General features: G+C 42.0%; 1 protein-coding gene across 1 annotated transcript in view; it reads left to right on the top strand.

Annotated features, from left to right (window-relative positions):
- The window catches only part of myo3a (myosin IIIA), a 458,747-nt gene that overhangs the window by 180,007 nt on the left and 261,008 nt on the right, over positions 1-17,732 (top strand). Inside the window, exon 9 of the mRNA XM_051929020.1 lies at positions 13,359-13,514. Within this exon, the coding sequence (XP_051784980.1) occupies positions 13,359-13,514 (156 nt within the window). The remainder of the gene's footprint in view (positions 1-13,358; positions 13,515-17,732) is intronic.

The following is a 17,732-nucleotide window of genomic DNA, read 5'->3' as shown; positions in this document are numbered from 1 at the left end:
GGTGGAAGAAGGACGAAGCTTGGTAGAGAGGAGTGGAGGCGGACCAGAGACAGAGAAGACATTGTGCGTGTGGCCAAGGACTTGAGGGGTGATTGGTGCTGCGGCACTGGGTCTGTGCACTGTAAATATGATTAAAAAACGTGTGTTGGGTGAAACCATCGTGTCTACCTGTCTGTGTCCGGGCTGTTCCCCACAGTATGTATGTATGTATGTATGTGTATGTATGTATGTATGTATGTATGTATGTATATATATATATATATATATATATATATATATATATATATATATATATATATATGTATATTGTGGCGAGCGGCTGGGGGCGGTACCCAGCCGGGATGCCCGGAAGGACTGGAGGAGGTATTACGCCTCCTCCGGACCACAAAGGGGCGACTGCCCTGGTAGCTATGGGGACCATGGGAAAGGAACATGGAAGCTCAACCATACAGGGGCCCCGCGGTCACCGCCAGGGGGCACCCAGATGCCTGAGGAGCCCTGGTATGTATGTATGTATGTATATATCTACTCTATATATATAAAATCCTAAGCCTAAAACTGCAAAGATTTTGTGCAAAGATTTTATGTGACTGTTTATGTGACTTTTTTATCACGCTTTAAATCGGGCTTATTTTAATACCTACATATATATGTTTGGTGTCATTCTTTTCAGAATGTATCGAACTTTAATGTGATGTTGTTAGATTTTCAGATTCTTATTCTGTATTTAAATTATAAACTAAAAAATATCAAGAACTCACATCCCGTGAGACAAGACTTTGTGCCAAGAGATTTAACCACACCTGGGGCCGGAAATAAAAGACAAAGAGTAGGACAGCTGTTTTACAAGCTTTTAAATGTTCGAAGCGCCGTGCAAGATGCAGATCACACGGCACGCAGCAGTAGCAAGCCAGCAGCTGATCGAGCAAAGAGGAGGTAAAAAAAAACTGTATTTGTTTCCCATTGTATCATCGTTTAAAAGGGGGTTTCAGAGGAGGAACCGCATCTCCTTGGGGTGCGTTCAGCCCCCTTCTTTACAATGTGAGTGGCAGAGACGCGAAGTGTGATGGTGCGTAGTGCAGACCGTGGGGGGTTGGCAAGCAATGCGAGCAGGGAGCGAATCCCCTAGTAAAAGTTATAAATTGATTTGCATGTCACTGAGAGAAATAAGAATTTGATCCCCTACAACCACAGCCAGAATTCTGGCTTCCACAGATTGATTACAATCAATCAATCGATCGATCAATTCCAGATACTCCTGATCTCAATTCGTTATGTGTATAAAGCACACCTCTCCACCAGATCAATTTCTTCCATTCCAACCACTCCACCACCATGGGCAACACCAAAGAGCTGGCAAAGGACGTCAAGGACAAGATGCCAAACTGGACTTGCAGATGCAGGTTTGCCTGCCTAGCGTGCGCAGATACAGTTTATGACAGCAAGTTCTTTCCCCGAGTATGCAGTCTGCTGGTATCTTGTTAACTTGTATTGGGGATCTGTTTGCCATCAGTAGTGGTAATTGGAAGTGAAAAATAAGGAAAATTTACAAAATATACAAGTTGTTATATCTGATGGTGGGATAAACATGAAACAGAAAACTAATTGGTAGTTGAAGTTGCACAAACTGTTTCTCTGTTTACAAACTGGTGAATTTGCAGATTTGATAATGGTTTTTAATGGGAGATTTTTGAGATACCTCAATGAAAACTGAGCACAGTTGACAAATTTCTTGGAACAATAAGCGTGCCACGTATCAACAAAATCGGTCCTCGGGCAGGTCGAGTTCTTTCACATGGACAGACAGACAGACAGACAGACAGACAGACAGACAGACAGATATGGCATTCACAGTAGGTGCTTCTCTCAATATAGGCGAGTGCACCTGAAAAAATCATCATCAACCAATATGCTAGACATTATTCTGCATTACAATAAACAAATACAATTGTGTCATACGTCTCTCAATCCTCACCATGCTTTGTTTAGCCTCTTCAAACAAATATTAAACACCTCGGACATTTAATCACTCTGCTAATTTATCAAAGTGCCTGTAACTGGTGTAACCAGTAGGGGGGCATTGTAACACCTCTAACCTCAGACACTACCACAGAAACACAAGTCCTGGGTTCAAATAAGTAATGTTTTAACAGTAATACCTTAGCAAGGCTTTTTCCAACACACACAATTCCTCTGTTTCTCTTTTTCCTGTTGTCTGCACCTTTATCTTCCTTCTACCCAACTCCGACTTGTCCGGATGTGGCAGAGCAGCTCCTTTTATCTAAGACCCAGGAGTGCTTGTAGGACTAGAACATAGTCTGATAAAAACACTTCCTTGTCATGTGGAAGTCCCAAAAACCAAAGAGCACAGCTTCTAGTAACACCCAACAGACCTGCCCTATAGGACAACAACTCCCAGCATGCCCTGTGGGCGTCCACTTGGTGTACCTGCCTCCAGGATTGCTGCTACCTAACAGATTGGGGAAGCCAGTTCAACTCCCCACATCCTTCCTTCAAGCTGGTCTCCAGACTGGGTAATGTTCCTCTGTCTAATCCTGCCTGGATAGCAGTGTACCCACTCTTCAGATGGCATTCTGTGCCCATATCCTTGTTTAGGCAGGGAACCTCCTACTACTTTTTGTGCCTGTTTGCCACCTGGGCCTCCCAGACATGCATGTGAAGGTCCTTTCTAGCAGGGATACCAGTCCCTGCCTGCCATCTATTTCCACTGGGAAACATGGTGTAACAGCAAAAAGATAAGGACGGCAGAAACGCACTTTTTGGGGTAACATTTCTTCTTTCTGAATCATTTCCTTTAAAAATGGCAAATGTGTAACAGGCACGAATGGCTTATTGAGTTCAATTTACATGGCACAGGCTCATCATATGGTGTCATGTCTGTGTAACTCATAGCCACTGTGAAAGACATTAAATCAAACTCATATTATTTCAAGATAAGTTTTTCCTGTGCATAAAATATAAATGTTTTTGTGACCACAATCACCGTGAGGACAAATGGTGTGATTAGACCAGAATCCAGTAGGCAATGCGGGTCTACAGCAACACATATTGGAGCCACTGAGATGGATTATCGCTGAAAAATTAACGTTCATTCTATGCATATGTTGAACATATAGTTGATATATTATTAAGACTACAGCAAATATTTTATGGTAAACATGAAAATTCTGTTTTATGGTTACCTTCAAAGCAATTTCTGTGTAACACAGTACAGCAATTCTATGCTTCAATGCACTTTCCTCAGAAAGACAATTCATCTCAATGGTCTCCATCTTCTGGGTCTATCAGTAAAAGGACACTTACAGTGCAGAGTCTAAATGTCGTTATTTACGTGTCTGTCTGGCTGGCTGTCTATTGTGAACAGGGCCCAGAACTAGAAAGACAAGGAGACAGACAAGATGAGGGGCAGAAAAAAATATTTAAAGGAGTATTTACCCAAAGGAGTGACCACAAAGTAATATCCACCTTATTAACAGGATATTTGTCTGTGTGTCTGTATATCTGTGTGTTCGTGCTATGTCTCTGTCTTTCCAAAACAGGTCACATTACAAATATTTGTAGTAATAAAATGTATATTGCATTTATCATTCTAACAGATGGCACATCACAAACATTAACACTGCTTTTACCAGTCTCATACCAAATGGCATATAATAGAGACATACTGTATGCATTGCATTATTTCATTCTAATAGATGGCACATCCCACACATTTACAGTAATGTATTTTAATACTGCATGTATTTGTGATGCTCCATCTATTTTAATGACAATTGCAATGCAGTTTATTACTACATGCATTACAAAATACTTCCAATAGATGGTGCACTGCAAGTATTAACATTGAGGTCTGTGTTGATTACTTAGATGCTCGTCTTAGATGGATAGCACAGCTAGTGAATGATAAATTCATAAGGACTATGCCATTCTTAGGCATTCTTTGTATTCTTCTTATTATCATAGAAATCCTGCAAAATTTCTTTCTTTTAAGTAACGGAGAGAAGCTGTAGTTAGAAATCAAAAAAGTGTCAAAAACCAGGAGGTCTGCTGTGCTGTTACCAATGTCAAAAATGAAAGTTAAATGTCATACAAGAGTTGAAAGCAGGAAAAGGATATTAAAAGCAAAGAAACAATTGAGAAAAGGGATTTTTGAATCCTCAAACTCAGATTAGGCAAAACGGTAAGCAAAATGGTGAGCTTTTAACCTGTCATGTTGTTACCGACAGCTCACGACCTCTGAGGACACGCGCCTGACAATGTGGAGCTGTCCTAATGATAGGATGGCAAAACTGGCCATGATATAAATAACAAAAGTGGTGCTGGTGAAAATGGCACAAATTAATCAAAAACACCAAAAATAAGAGACAAAACTGCCAGAATCAGACTCAAAGGCTAAAAAAATAAACTGAGACACGTAAATGTATTGATCTCCAGCTTTTAAAAATTGTGCCATGTGAATTCCTGTGCAGTTTCTATCAATCAACTAGCCACAGTACATGTTGAAGACAAGAAATAGAACAATTAAAAAATATTTGCTATCTCTTGCCCTACGTGTACCTTCAGTGCCTCCCTCCTTTCATATCTATCTATCTATCTATCTATCTATCTATCTATCTATCTATCTATCTATCTATCTATCTATCTATCTATCTATCTATCTATCTATCTATCTATCTATCATTATATAGTGCCTTTTCTTATTCTATCTATCTATCTATCTATCTATCTATCTATCTATCTATCTATCTATCTATCTATCTATCTATCTATCTATCTATCTATCTATCTATCTATAGTGCCTTTTCTTATTCTATCTATCTATCTATCTATCTATCTATCTATCTATCTATCTATCTATCTATCTATCTATCTATCTATCTATCTATCTATCTATCATTATATAGTGCCATTTCTTATTCTACTATCTATCTATCTATCTATCTATCTATCTATCTATCTATCTATCTATCTATCTATCTATCTATCTATCTATCTATCTATCTATCATTATATAGTGCCTTTTCTTATTCTATCTATCTATCTATCTATCTATCTATCATTATATAGTGCCATTTCTTATTCTACTATCTATCTATCTATCTATCTATCTATCTATCTATCTATCTATCTATCTATCTATCTATCTATCTATCTATCTATCTGTCTGTCTGTCTGTCTGTCTGTCTGTCTGTCTGTCTGTCTGTCTGTCTGTCTGTCTGTCTGTCTGTCTGTTATACTGTATTGTGCCTTTAACTAATACTTACTTGGGTGTAAATGCAATCTGCACACAAACAACCAACAAGTTAACCCAAGATGCCAGATCCAGAAGTCAACACCGCTGATCATTTTTTCCACCATGAAGTAGAGTGTGTGACTGCTAAATTAAATTTCCCAATCTAATGCATCGAAATCCCCGAATGTGAGACTCGAGGCCAGATGAAGGTGGGCTCTGCTTTCATGGCACTGTTTACTGAGGGTTTCATACAAAGAAGTGTTGGAGCAGCTGCAGTCCCTTAATGTACTGACATCTCGAAGTGATGAATACAATTATTTTTAACTATTAAAATAGGCTGTAATTATAGGTCTGTAGTGTTTACAATACCTAAAACCAGAGATATGAAAAGTACTTTTATGATAAACAATAAACAATTAACTTTTTAATGAGTTTATTCGAGTAAAAAATTGCTTTTCCCACTTTGTATAATGTAGTATAGCGAGAGGTTATAATTTTCACCCGTAAGCTGCTATTTATTATGCATCATTCTGCTTTTTTTAATGACCGGAAGAAACTTCTACACATTTTGTCAAGCATAATGAATCATTAGTAAAATGAATGGAAATTGTAGTTATTAGTTATATAACTTATAAAACTGGTATCATTATATTCCAGTGAATAATTGCACTAACATAAAGGCACACAGCGTCTGGGTAGTTCTGCTTATCTTTGATGTCAACAACCTTTTGACAGACTCGAGTGGCGTATTGCAGGAATCATATCTTATAACAGGATGCTTTCTCACTTAGAGATGGTTCTGCCATCAGCTATATTGATACTCTTTGGATTTTTGAGATTTTATCACATCACAGTTCCCCCTAGTTTTAGTCACTATGTCAATCAAACATATTATGGTTATTAGCATTTCAGATGCTCCCCATATTATTATGGTCTGGCCTGGTTGCAACCATTTAGAAAAGAGCCTGTGATATGCGTTATATCGAGTGACTAGCGTCCTTCCCTGATAATACACACATACAGTATACTACTACCACTATATATCTGCTGTCACTCCTAAACAAACAGCTTCATTTTCAGTCATTAAAGTCTCCCGTCTCCACCCTTTTATTTTCTTTTGACCTAATAATATGTCATGTGGTACCCTATGGGTGAGTTTTTTATAGTTACATACCAATGTGGAAGAAAATTTTAAATACAGACACCCCCCCAACTGGAATGCCCCGATTTTAGCAATAAAACACAGGCAGGAGAAAGCGTCAGTCATTATTCTTTATCTAAATCTCGCAAGATGCAACAAGTGCATATCTTATTAACAACATGTTACCAAGAAAAAAGTGACCTTTGCGCTCTATTTATACAATTCATTGATTAGGTCACTACTCAGAAAAGGAATTCATTACATAATCAGAAAACTTTTAATATGATTGGTTACAACTTAGTTGCTAACTGGACGTGACAACGTCGATACCTTAAATGACCACAATTTGATTGATAGTCCTGTTAGCTTAATAATAATAATAATAATACATTGCAGATGGATTTTCTCTTTCCTCACAAACAGGCCCCAGGTGGTGAGAGTCGGCAAACACACGTCCTCATCACTCATTTTAAACACAGGAGCGCCACAGGGCTGTGTGCTCAGCCCCCTCTTGTATTCCTTGTTCACTCACGACTGTGTTGCAAAACACGGCACAAACACCATCATCAAGTTTGCAGACGACACAACCATCATAGGCCTTATCACTGACAACGATGAGATGGCCTACAGAGAGGAGGTGCTGGCTTTGAGTAATTGGTGCCTGGATAACAACTTGTCTCTTAACGTCAGCAAAACCAAGGAGATGATCGTGGACTATTGGAAACAGCAAGGCAGAGAACACCAGGCCATCTACATCAGCGGCGTAGAAGTTGAAAGGGTTAACAGCTTCAAGTTCCTCGGAGTAAACATCACTGAGGATCTCTCGTGGACCCTTCACATAGATACTGTGGTTAAGAAAGCTCGCCTGAGGAGGCTGAGGAAGTTTGCCATGAATGCCAACATCACCTCAAACTTTTACTGTGGTCGAGAGTCTGCTGACGGGCTGCATTACCGTCTGGTATGGGAGCTGCTCTGCCAGCAGCCGGAAATCACTACAGAGAGTGGTGAAGGCAGCAGAGCACATCACGGGCAAGAGTCTCCCTGCCATTGAAGACATTTACCTCCATCGGTGCTTGCGTAAGACAAGCAGCATCATAAAGAACCACAGTTATCCAGCACGCCAGCTGTTCTCCTTGTTACCGTCTGGCAGACAATACAGGAGTCTGGCTGCTCGGACTACAAGACTTAAGAACAGTTTTTACCACCAGGCCATTCGACTCCTCAACAGCAACACCTGAACACTTACATACACTTGCATTACATCTACATTGCACTACTCACACACAAACTGTACCTGCACACACTCAGAATACTGACTGGAAAATGCATCTGCACTTTATGGAATATGCATCTGTACTTATAAAACATTATCTGTGCAATAACTGTCATTTGTACTTGCTGCTCATTCAACTCATATTACTCTATAACTTCTTTCAAAACGTACACATTTTATTTTATATGGCTTGTCTATTTTTAACTTGTAATTTTTTTTTAAATTATTTTTTAGCTTTATTGGATCTAGGCTGAGTGACTTGTTTTTCTCATCATACACATTTCATTGTATGTTGACCCTGTGTTAACCTATCTATATATGACAAATAAACCTAAACCTAACCTAACCTAAACCTAAACCTATTTATTTGTAGGCACCTTTATAAACACTCAAGGGCACCGAACAATAGACAAAACATAGATTATAAGCAAAACTAAAATACAAAAATTAAAATCACACACTGCGGTGGGCTGGTGCCCTGCCCGGGGATTTGTCCCTGCCTTGCGCCCTGTGTTGGCTGGGATTGGATCCAGCAGACCCCCGTGACCCTGTGTTAGGATATAGCGGGTTGGACAATGATTGACTGACTAAAACCAGACAGAGCAATTGTAATCAAAGCGAAAAAGCAGTCTTAAACAAATGAGTTTTGAGTTTAGATTTGAAAAGTGAAAATGATTCAATATCTTTAAGCTCAGATGGTAGTGAGTTCCAGAGCTAGGGAGCAGAGCAACTGAATGTTCTGCTCCCCATAGTGATATGACGGACGAAGGGGACAGTCAAGTGGATGGAGGAAGAGGATCTAAGGGTACGGGAGGGAATGGTAACATAGAGGAGGTCAGACAGATATAGAGGGGCGAGGTTGTGGAGAGCCTTAAAAGTTAGTAGGAGAATTTTGAATTGAATGCGGAACTGAACTGGAAGCCAATGAAGCTGCTGCAAAACGGGAGTGATCTGGTGAATAGAGGGGGTTCTAGTAATGATGCGGGCAGCTGAATTCTGGACCAGTTGAAGCTTATAAAGAGATTTGCGAGAAAGACTAAAGAAAAGGGAATTGCAGTAATCCAGACGAGAAGTGACAAGGCTATGAACAAGGATAGCAGTGGTGTGGGGAGTGAGGGAGGGGGTGTATATGATTAATGTTACGCAAGTGGAAATAAGCAGACCGGGAGACATTGACGTGATGTTGGACTGAAAGGATCTAGTACTGTCAAGGATGACACCTGTGGGGAAGGGGAGACAGAGGAATTACCAATAACAAATGAAAAATTCACAGTTTTGGATAATGTTGATTTTGTACCAATGAGGAGAACCTCAGTTTTGTCACTTGTTATTTAATTTAAGAAAATTTGACGAAAACCAGGATTTGATTTCTGCTATGCAATCAGTAAGTGAGGAGGGTGGAAAGGAAGCAGTAGGTTTGGAGGTGAGATAGAACTGGGTGTCATCAGCATAACAGTGGCAGCTAATGTTATAATACGAAAGATATTACCAAGGGGAAGGAGGTAAATAATGAAAAGGAGGAACCCCAGGACAGAGCTTAGGGTGTACGTGACTTTTTAAATATTCTTTTTATTCTTCTTTTAGGAAGACGTGTGAGTTCCCCTACAGGTTTATCCTGTTTTGAATGAAAAGGACAAAGACCTAATTTTTTATGATCCAGGGAACGTAGTACTAAGTAAAAAATACAGAAGAATGACCATGCCATAAAATATAACATTTTCTCTTAGGGGTTATATAAAAAATTAAAAGTCTGTACGCAGTTTGTGTGAGGAACTTGAAGATTTGGGTGTGACTGCCGATCCTAATGTGATGTGGGAGACCTACCGTGACAAGACCCTGAAGGTTGCTGAGGGCTGAGTTGGTGTTACCGGTGTTCCCAGAAGGAGGTGTTTCATCTCACAGGGCACCCTGGATATCATCGAGTGGAGTCGCAGTGCTCGGCTCAATGGCAACTCTGGTCTGTACCGGGAACTGAGAAGGACGACTGCGAGACCTCTGAGGGTAGATAAAGAGGCATTTGTTAGAGGAGTCTGTGAACAAGTGACACTCCATCTGTGGGCTAGCGAACCACGTCCTGCTTACAGAGGAAATGAAGCATTACGCACATCCGAATTTGTTCCTCAGAGAGTCGCAGTCAGGGCGTTTGATGGAACGGTCCTTACAGATAACACTGCAGTTGTGACCCGCTGGGCTGGCTACTTTGAGCAGTTGTTCAAAGCTGATCCTCTGGCTAGGATGTTGGATATCTCTGGGTCCACGGTCCTTGATGCTGATCCTCCAATTAGCTGTGAACCACCCAATCTCACTGAGATTGCACAGGTGGTGAACCAGCTGAAGGGGTGAAAGGCTGCAGGGATCTGTGGTATCCGGGGTGAACTTCTCCAGGCTGGTGGTAAGGCTGTCTTCCTGGTATTTCAAGCAATCTTTGCTTCCATTTGGGAGACTGGCATCATCCCAACTGACTGGAAAACGGGACTTGTCGTCCCTATCTGGAAAGGGAAGGGTGATCGCCTGGACTGCAGCAACTACAGGGGGGTAACACTGATCTCTCTGCTGGGTAAGGTCCTTGCTAGGGTCGTCCTCAATAGGATCCATGATCACTTGCTCACCTACCAACGACCGGAACAGTCTGGTTTTACGCCTAAGAAGTCTACCATCGACCGCATCCTGGCACTGAGGGTTCTCATGGAGCGCAAACGCGAATATCGGCAGAGTTTCTTTGCAGACTTTGTCGATTTTCGTAAAGTGTTCGACTCTGTTGATCGAGCTGCCCTGTGGGACATCCTGAGGGTTCACGGGAGCTCCTCGAGGTTGCTGGATATATTAGCTGGCCTGTACACTGGTACTGTGAGTGCTGTGCAGAGTGGAGGCAGGACCTCTGTGTTTCTCCCAGTTGATTCAGAGGTGTGTTCTGCTCCTACTCTGTTCAATGCTTGTATGGACTGGGTGTTGGGCAAGGTCGTGGGGTCCGGCTACTGTGGGGCATCTGTTGGCGAAGAGAGATTCACTGACCTTGACTTTGCTGACGATGCTGTGATCTTCACGGAGTCAATGGATCGGGGCGCTCGAGAGACTGAGCGAAGAGTCTCAGTGTCTGGGCTTGTGAGTGTCCTGATAGAAACCAACATCCAGGCCTTTAATGACCTCTTGGGCACGGCCATCAGCAGGGTGTCTGTCTGCAGAGAGAGTGTCGATCTTGTCGAGAGGTTTACTTACCTTGGCAGTGACATTCAGGTCTCTGGTGACTCTTCCTATGAAGTCAGTAGACAGATTGGGAGAGCATGAGGGGGTCATGAGGTCACTGGAACGGGGTGTGTGGCGCTCCCGATATCTATGCAAAAGGACGAAGGTCCAAGTCTTTAGAGTCCTGGTGCTTCCTGTCTTGCTATATGGTTGTGAGACATGGACGCTATCCAGTGACTTGAGATGAAGACTGGACTTCTTTGGTACTGTGTCTCTCTGGAAAATCCTTGGGTACCGTTGGTTTGACTTTGTGTCGAATGAGCAGTTGCTTATGGAGTCCCGAATGATGCACATTACCTGCATTGTGAGGGAGAGTCAGTTACGACACTACGGCCATGTGGCACGTTTCCCCGAGGGTGATCCAGCTCGTAAGATCCTCATTGTTGGGGACCCGAGTGGCTGGACCAGGCCAAGGGGTCGCCCATGTAACACCTGGCTGCAGCAGATAGAGGGTCATTTCCGGATGGTGGGAGTGGACCGCATGTCTGCCTCAGGGGTTGCCAACCGGGATCCTGAATTGTTTCATCGTGTAGTGGGTGTGCGGCAATGCACTGTAGATAGATAGATAGATAGATACACCAGTGTATGCTCCCCAAGTTGACTTGACTTGTTATATAAAATAAGAAATGCATTTATCAAAGTGAATAATACAATAACAGCATCAGCTTTTAAGCATAAGCTCAGAAGGATATGAGACTCAGACACATGCTAGGTGCACAGTGGACAAGGATTCAAATTCAACTCTTACACTAGTGGAACACAACACAAATTCATTTATTCTCTAACTAGCTGACCCCCACATAGTAGTGAAACAGGACAAACATTACAAATAAATTTAAAAATTAAAAAAAAAATGTAATTCTGGCCAAGCAGAAGGTAGCTACGCTCCAATGTCAAACGTCGCCACTGTATCTGATCATGTTCAGCTCTGACGGTGAGAGCGTCCCCCGCATGGGAAGAAGAGCACGTGGCCGTGATATCTCTGCCAATCAGCAGCTACCCTCTAAAACACATGTAGCTTTGATCTCAAAAACGTCAAACGTTACTCCTTAACAATTTCTAGACGATAATGTCTGTTGAACAAACAGGTATCGCTAACTAAGCGGAGGCAAGGTACACTCCAACGTCAAACGTCACCACTGTATCTGATCGTGTTCAGCTCTGGCAGACAAGCGTCATTTGCGTGGGGAGAAAAGCACATGGCCGTGATATCTCTGCCAATGAACAGCTACCCTCTAAAACACATGCAGTTCTGATCCCTCCCTCAAAAATGTCAAACGTTACTCCTTAACAATCTGTAGATGATAATGTCTGCTGAACAAACAGGTATTGCTAGCTAAGTGGAGGCAACACGTGGCGAGAGGTAGAGAAATTTGAACAGAGGCTGGTGTGTGAGTGAGGAGGGCCGCTCTCTCGGATTTGCGTGAATAAATCAGTACCACAAGAGAAGTATGATACTTAGCACAATGAGAGAAGTCACAAAATCAACTGGAATGTTCAAGCAAATTATAGAAAAAAACTCGATCTAAATCCGTTAAGTAGTTCTCTCGTGAAAAGCGGACAGACAGACAGACAAACATTTTCGATTTTATGGTGAGGTGGGGAGCCGGTACCCCCAATCCACCGCCACCCGGTCAGGACAGACAGACATACACACACACTTTCACACGTAGATGTTTATATCCATCCATCTATTATCCAACCTGCTATATCCTAACTACAGGGTCACGGGGGTCTGCTGGAGCCAATCCCAGCCAACACAGGGCGCAAGGCAGGAAACAAACCCCGGGCAGGTCGCCAGCACACCCACACACACACACGCACACACACACCCACACACCAAGCACACACTAGGGACAATTTAGAATCCCCACCTCCCCTATCTGCATGTGTTTGGACTGTGGTAGGAAACCCACACAGACACAGGGAGAACATGCAAACTCTATGCAGGGAGGACCCGGGAAGTGAACCCAGGTCTCCTTACTGCGAGGCCCGTGTGCCACCGTGCCACCCAACATTTATATTATATAATATAATATAATTGTTTTATAAACTTTTTTAAAAAGCAGCTTGTATTTAACTATTCAAAATAAAACAAATCCAAACATTTTCCGGATCTTCTCATCCAGTCCCAGGTACAGTTTGAATGAAGCAACAAGTGACCCTCATTACAGTACATCATGTAAGATGAACACTTCTAGAAGGTTCCAACCACTGCCCACACCTCATCCTTAGACAATATTGTTCCCAATACTACTCCATCTTCTTCATGACCATTTAATCCTCTCTTCTGACTGAGACCCTCTATTTACATGTCAGGCGTATTAATGTGCTGTGGCTCATACTTTATTAAAATGCAAAAATGTTAGCTTAGAAACTTCTTCACGGAGATATCTGAGGCACAGATTACCCCATCGATTCATTCATGTATTTATTTTTATCATCAGATGCCTGACTAAGGACTTTGAACAGCGGCCCATTGTCCTCGACCTTCTGCAGCATGCCTTTATCAAACAGATCAAAGGGAAGGAAAAACTTTTACAGAAGCAGTTGATGGAACTTATTGATGTTCATCACCAAATGGGAACCATTGAGAAGATCAGGTATGGGAGTCTTTGATTGTTTTTACCCAGTCACAAAATAATGTAGAAGAAAAAAATATTAAAATAGACAGTGATGCTTAGCAAGTGGAGTTTTAAACTGTATTTGAGTTAAGAAATATTTAGTTAATACAGTAGAACCCCAATGATCTGAAGTAATATTAGAACATTAGAACAATCTGGACGAGAACAGACCATTCAGCTCAACAAAGCGCGCCAGTCCCATCCACTTAATTTTTCAAAAATAAGATCTGAATAAAATTTTGAAGGACTGCTTTGGATAACTGAAGGCTTGGATAACACGGCCACGGCTGTTTTGGATTAAAAATTACAGATTTAAAAGATTTTGCCAATTTATATGAAAAACTGAACACTAGAATCCCTGAAGCCTACGAAAATATTTGTAACTAGCCAACCCGTGGCGTTGCATACGCCGCATAATTATGTATTGATGGGTGAACACTTCCTGAAAGACACAGTTGTCCAAATGGGGTTGGTTTTGAGGATACGACTGTAGGTGAATGAAAAGATGTAACTCTGGAGAGGGCAACATACAATACAGCATTTTACACGCTGCATACAGCGATTCACATCGAAGTATAGACACTGCTAAGACCATGGAATACCCCTCGCAAACTGTTTTACACGCTGCATACAGCGATTCACATCCACGATAAACTGTTTTACACGCTGCATACAGCGATTCACATCCACGACAAATATGATTCTTCTTAGATGGTGCTGTCGCGTCCACCCTCGCACTCGAAGCATACACACTGCCAGGTCATTTGCCCGGTCGCAAGAGCAACTGACAGAGACTCGCCCACCAACTCTAAGACCATGGGATACCCCTCGGAAACTGTTTTACATGCTGCATACAGCGATTCACATCCGCGACAAACATGCCTCTTCTTAGATAGTCCTGCCGCGTCCACCCTCATTCTCGAAGCATACACACCACCTGGTCATGTGCCCGCTCTCAAGAGAAACTCACGGAGACCCGCCCACCAACTCTAAGACCATGGTGTGTAAAACAGTTTGCGATGGTGGACGCGGTCGTGCGTCCTAAACGAAAAGAATACAGTGGAACCTTGGTTCACAACCATAATTCGTTCCAAAACTCTGGTCATAAACCGATTTGGGCATGAGCCGAAGCAATTTCTCCCATAGGATTGTATGTAAATACAATTAATCCGTTCCAGACTGTACGAACTGTATGTAAATATATATTTTTTAAAGATTTTTAAGCACAAATATAGTTAATTAAACCATAGAATGCACAGCGTAATAGTAAACTAAATGTAAAAACATTGAATAACACTGAGAAAACCTTGAACAACAGAGAAAACTAACACTGCAATAGTTTGCGCTATAGTGCCACCAACCGCTGGCTAAAAACACTTTTTTTAATGAGTTTTAAGCACAGGGAAAAAAATGAACATTTGAAAAAATCCGTAATTTAATAAACCACCAAGAAAGTAACATGCACACTACGAACCAATCGCTGTAAACAGAAGTGAAAACAAAATCAAGCCCAGTGCATTCTTTAACTGCCTTCCTACCTTATGAGTCCAGCCCTCACTCTCTCTCGCGCTGCCTGTGTGTGTGCGGGTCTCTCTCTCGTGCTGCCTGTGTGTGTGCGCGGCTCTCTCTCGCGCTGCCTGTGTGTGTGCGCGTCTCTCTCTCTCTCGTGCTGCCTGTGTGTGTGCGTCTGTCTCTCTCTGGCGCTGCCTCTGTGTGAACCGAGGTTCCACTGAGGTTGACTAATGAAAAGTCAACGTGGCTCAGAGGTGCACGTGGAGTCTAGCAGAGACGAACGTGAATGATGCCCGGTGTTGTGAGTTGCTGCGTCCGAGTTGGTGGGCGTGGCTCTGCGAGTTGTCGTTGTATCCAATGGTCTTAGAGTTGGTGGGCGTGGCTGTCTTGCGTGCTTTCCATGGGTGGCTAATTGTCGGTGGCTTAGTGAATTATATATATAGATGATGGGTCATCTTAACTCTTTGAGGGCTAATTATTTTGGCCTGAATATTTTTTCTGAAAAGCACATAAGGCAATGGTTTCACACATAAATCATCAACAAATATTTCAGTCAGCCTGTCAGTCATATTCCAACCCGCTATATCCTAACACAGGGTCACGGGGGTCTACTGGAGCCAATCCCAGCCAACACAGGGCGCAAGGCAGGAACAAATACTGGGTAGGGTGCCAGCCCACCGCAGGGCACACACCCACACACCCACACACTAAGCACACAGTAGGGACCATTTAGGATCGCCAATGCACCTAACCTGCATGTCTTTGGACTGTGGGAGGAAACCGGAGCACCCGGAGGAAACCCACGCAGACACGGGGAGAACATGCAAACTCCACGCAGGGAGGAGCTGGAAAGCAAACCCGGGTCTCCTAATTACAAGGCAGCAGCGCTACCACTGTGCCACCCTCAACAAATATTTATTTATGACAAATGTCACAGTGCTTTATGTCCCATGAGCCTCTACACCACGGGTGTCGAACTCCAGTCCTGGAGGGCCTCAGTGACTGCAGGTTTTCATTCTAACCATCTTCTTAATTAGTGACCAGTTTTTGCTGCTAATTTACTTCTTTTGCCTTAGTTTTAATTAACTTGACTCAGGCCCCTTTGTTATTTCTTTTTCCTTAATTTGCAGCTAAATAATAATGAGACACAAAATGAGCCGCCACATGACCAGCTCACCTTTGCTACAATATCTGAAAATAAAGAACGGTGAAGGTCTAAGTAAGGTTAATCTCTCAGGTCACCAAAACATTTTGATGGTTTTCTTAGAAAAACATAAAAATCAACAGTTTTGGAAATGTCTGCTGTAGCAGCATGAGAGTAGCAACAAGCCATGGAATTAAATAATGAGTTTAATTAACAGCAAGAATCGGCTTCTCATTAAGAAAGTAATTCAAGTGAAATTGGTTGGAGTTTGAAGCCTCAATTTAGCTAGTCATCTGTTGGCTTGTTTCATGTCTCATTTCTGTTTGGCTGTCATTTAATGAAGTAAAAAATCAATTCAGAGGACTGAATCCTTAAAAACAGGGCTATTAAAATGAAGGGAAAAGAAGTTAAATAGTATTGAAACCAGGTCACTGATTAGGAAAAGGGTTAGAATAAAAATCTGCAGCCACTGTGGCCTACCAGGCCTGGAGTTTGACACCCCTGCTCTACACTATTTGATATCACATACTTATTACATAGCGTAGTCCTGCAAGGTATGGTAACGTTAGAAGCAGCCAATGGCGTGCTTTGCCATATTACTCTGTTTGCAATATGTGTTACACTGGTGCCGCTGTTTCTATCGTCTGTTGCTGCATATTGTAACTGCTGTCTTCACACAGCCAGCCATCATCACCTGACCGTGGATGGTGGCAGCGATCACAGAATGCAGCAACAGAAACCTGAAACAGCGGCACCAGATGAACACATACTACAATACAATACGATACAATTTATTTTTGTGTTGCCCCAAATCACACAAGGAGTGCCACAATGGGATTTAACAGGCCCTGCCTCTTGACAGCCCCCCAGCCTTGTCTCTCTAAGAAGACAAGAAAAAACTCCTAGTAGGGAAAAAAATGGAAATAACTTTGGTAAAGGCAGTTCAAAGAGAGACCCCTTTCCAGGTAGATTGGGTGTGCAGTCAAAAAAAGGGGGGGGGGGGGTGAATACAATACAATACACAGAACAGAACACATGTAATCCTCAATACAATATAATAGTGCAATAAAAATATTACAAGTACAGAGCAGAATTCAACAGTAGATGACATCACTTAATATGATTTGCATTTGTTTAGAGTCCTGTAGACCTCAGCCATCAAGCTGTCTCCCCCTATTGGCCGTTCCACAGCTGAGTCAGTGCTGGGCCAGCCAATCCGATGATAGGACCCCTCTACCCGATGATTCCTGCAATCCTCCATCAGAGATGACTTTACCTTAGGCAGGCAAACGTGTGTTAAGATAGATAGATAGATAGATAGATAGATAGATAGATAGATAGATAGATAGATAGATAGATAGATAGATAGATAGATAGATAGATAGATAGATAGATAGATTGTAACTGTTTGATAAATAGAAAAGGCACTAGATAGATAGATAGATAGATAGATAGATAGATAGATAGATAGATAGATAGATAGATAGATAGATAGATAGATAGATAGATAGATAGATAGATAGATAGATAGATAGATAGAT

The sequence above is a fragment of the Erpetoichthys calabaricus genome, chromosome 6 (assembly GCF_900747795.2).
Source record: "Erpetoichthys calabaricus chromosome 6, fErpCal1.3, whole genome shotgun sequence".
NCBI lineage: Eukaryota > Metazoa > Chordata > Cladistia > Polypteriformes > Polypteridae > Erpetoichthys > Erpetoichthys calabaricus.
This window is presented reverse-complemented; position numbering and strand designations above follow the sequence as displayed.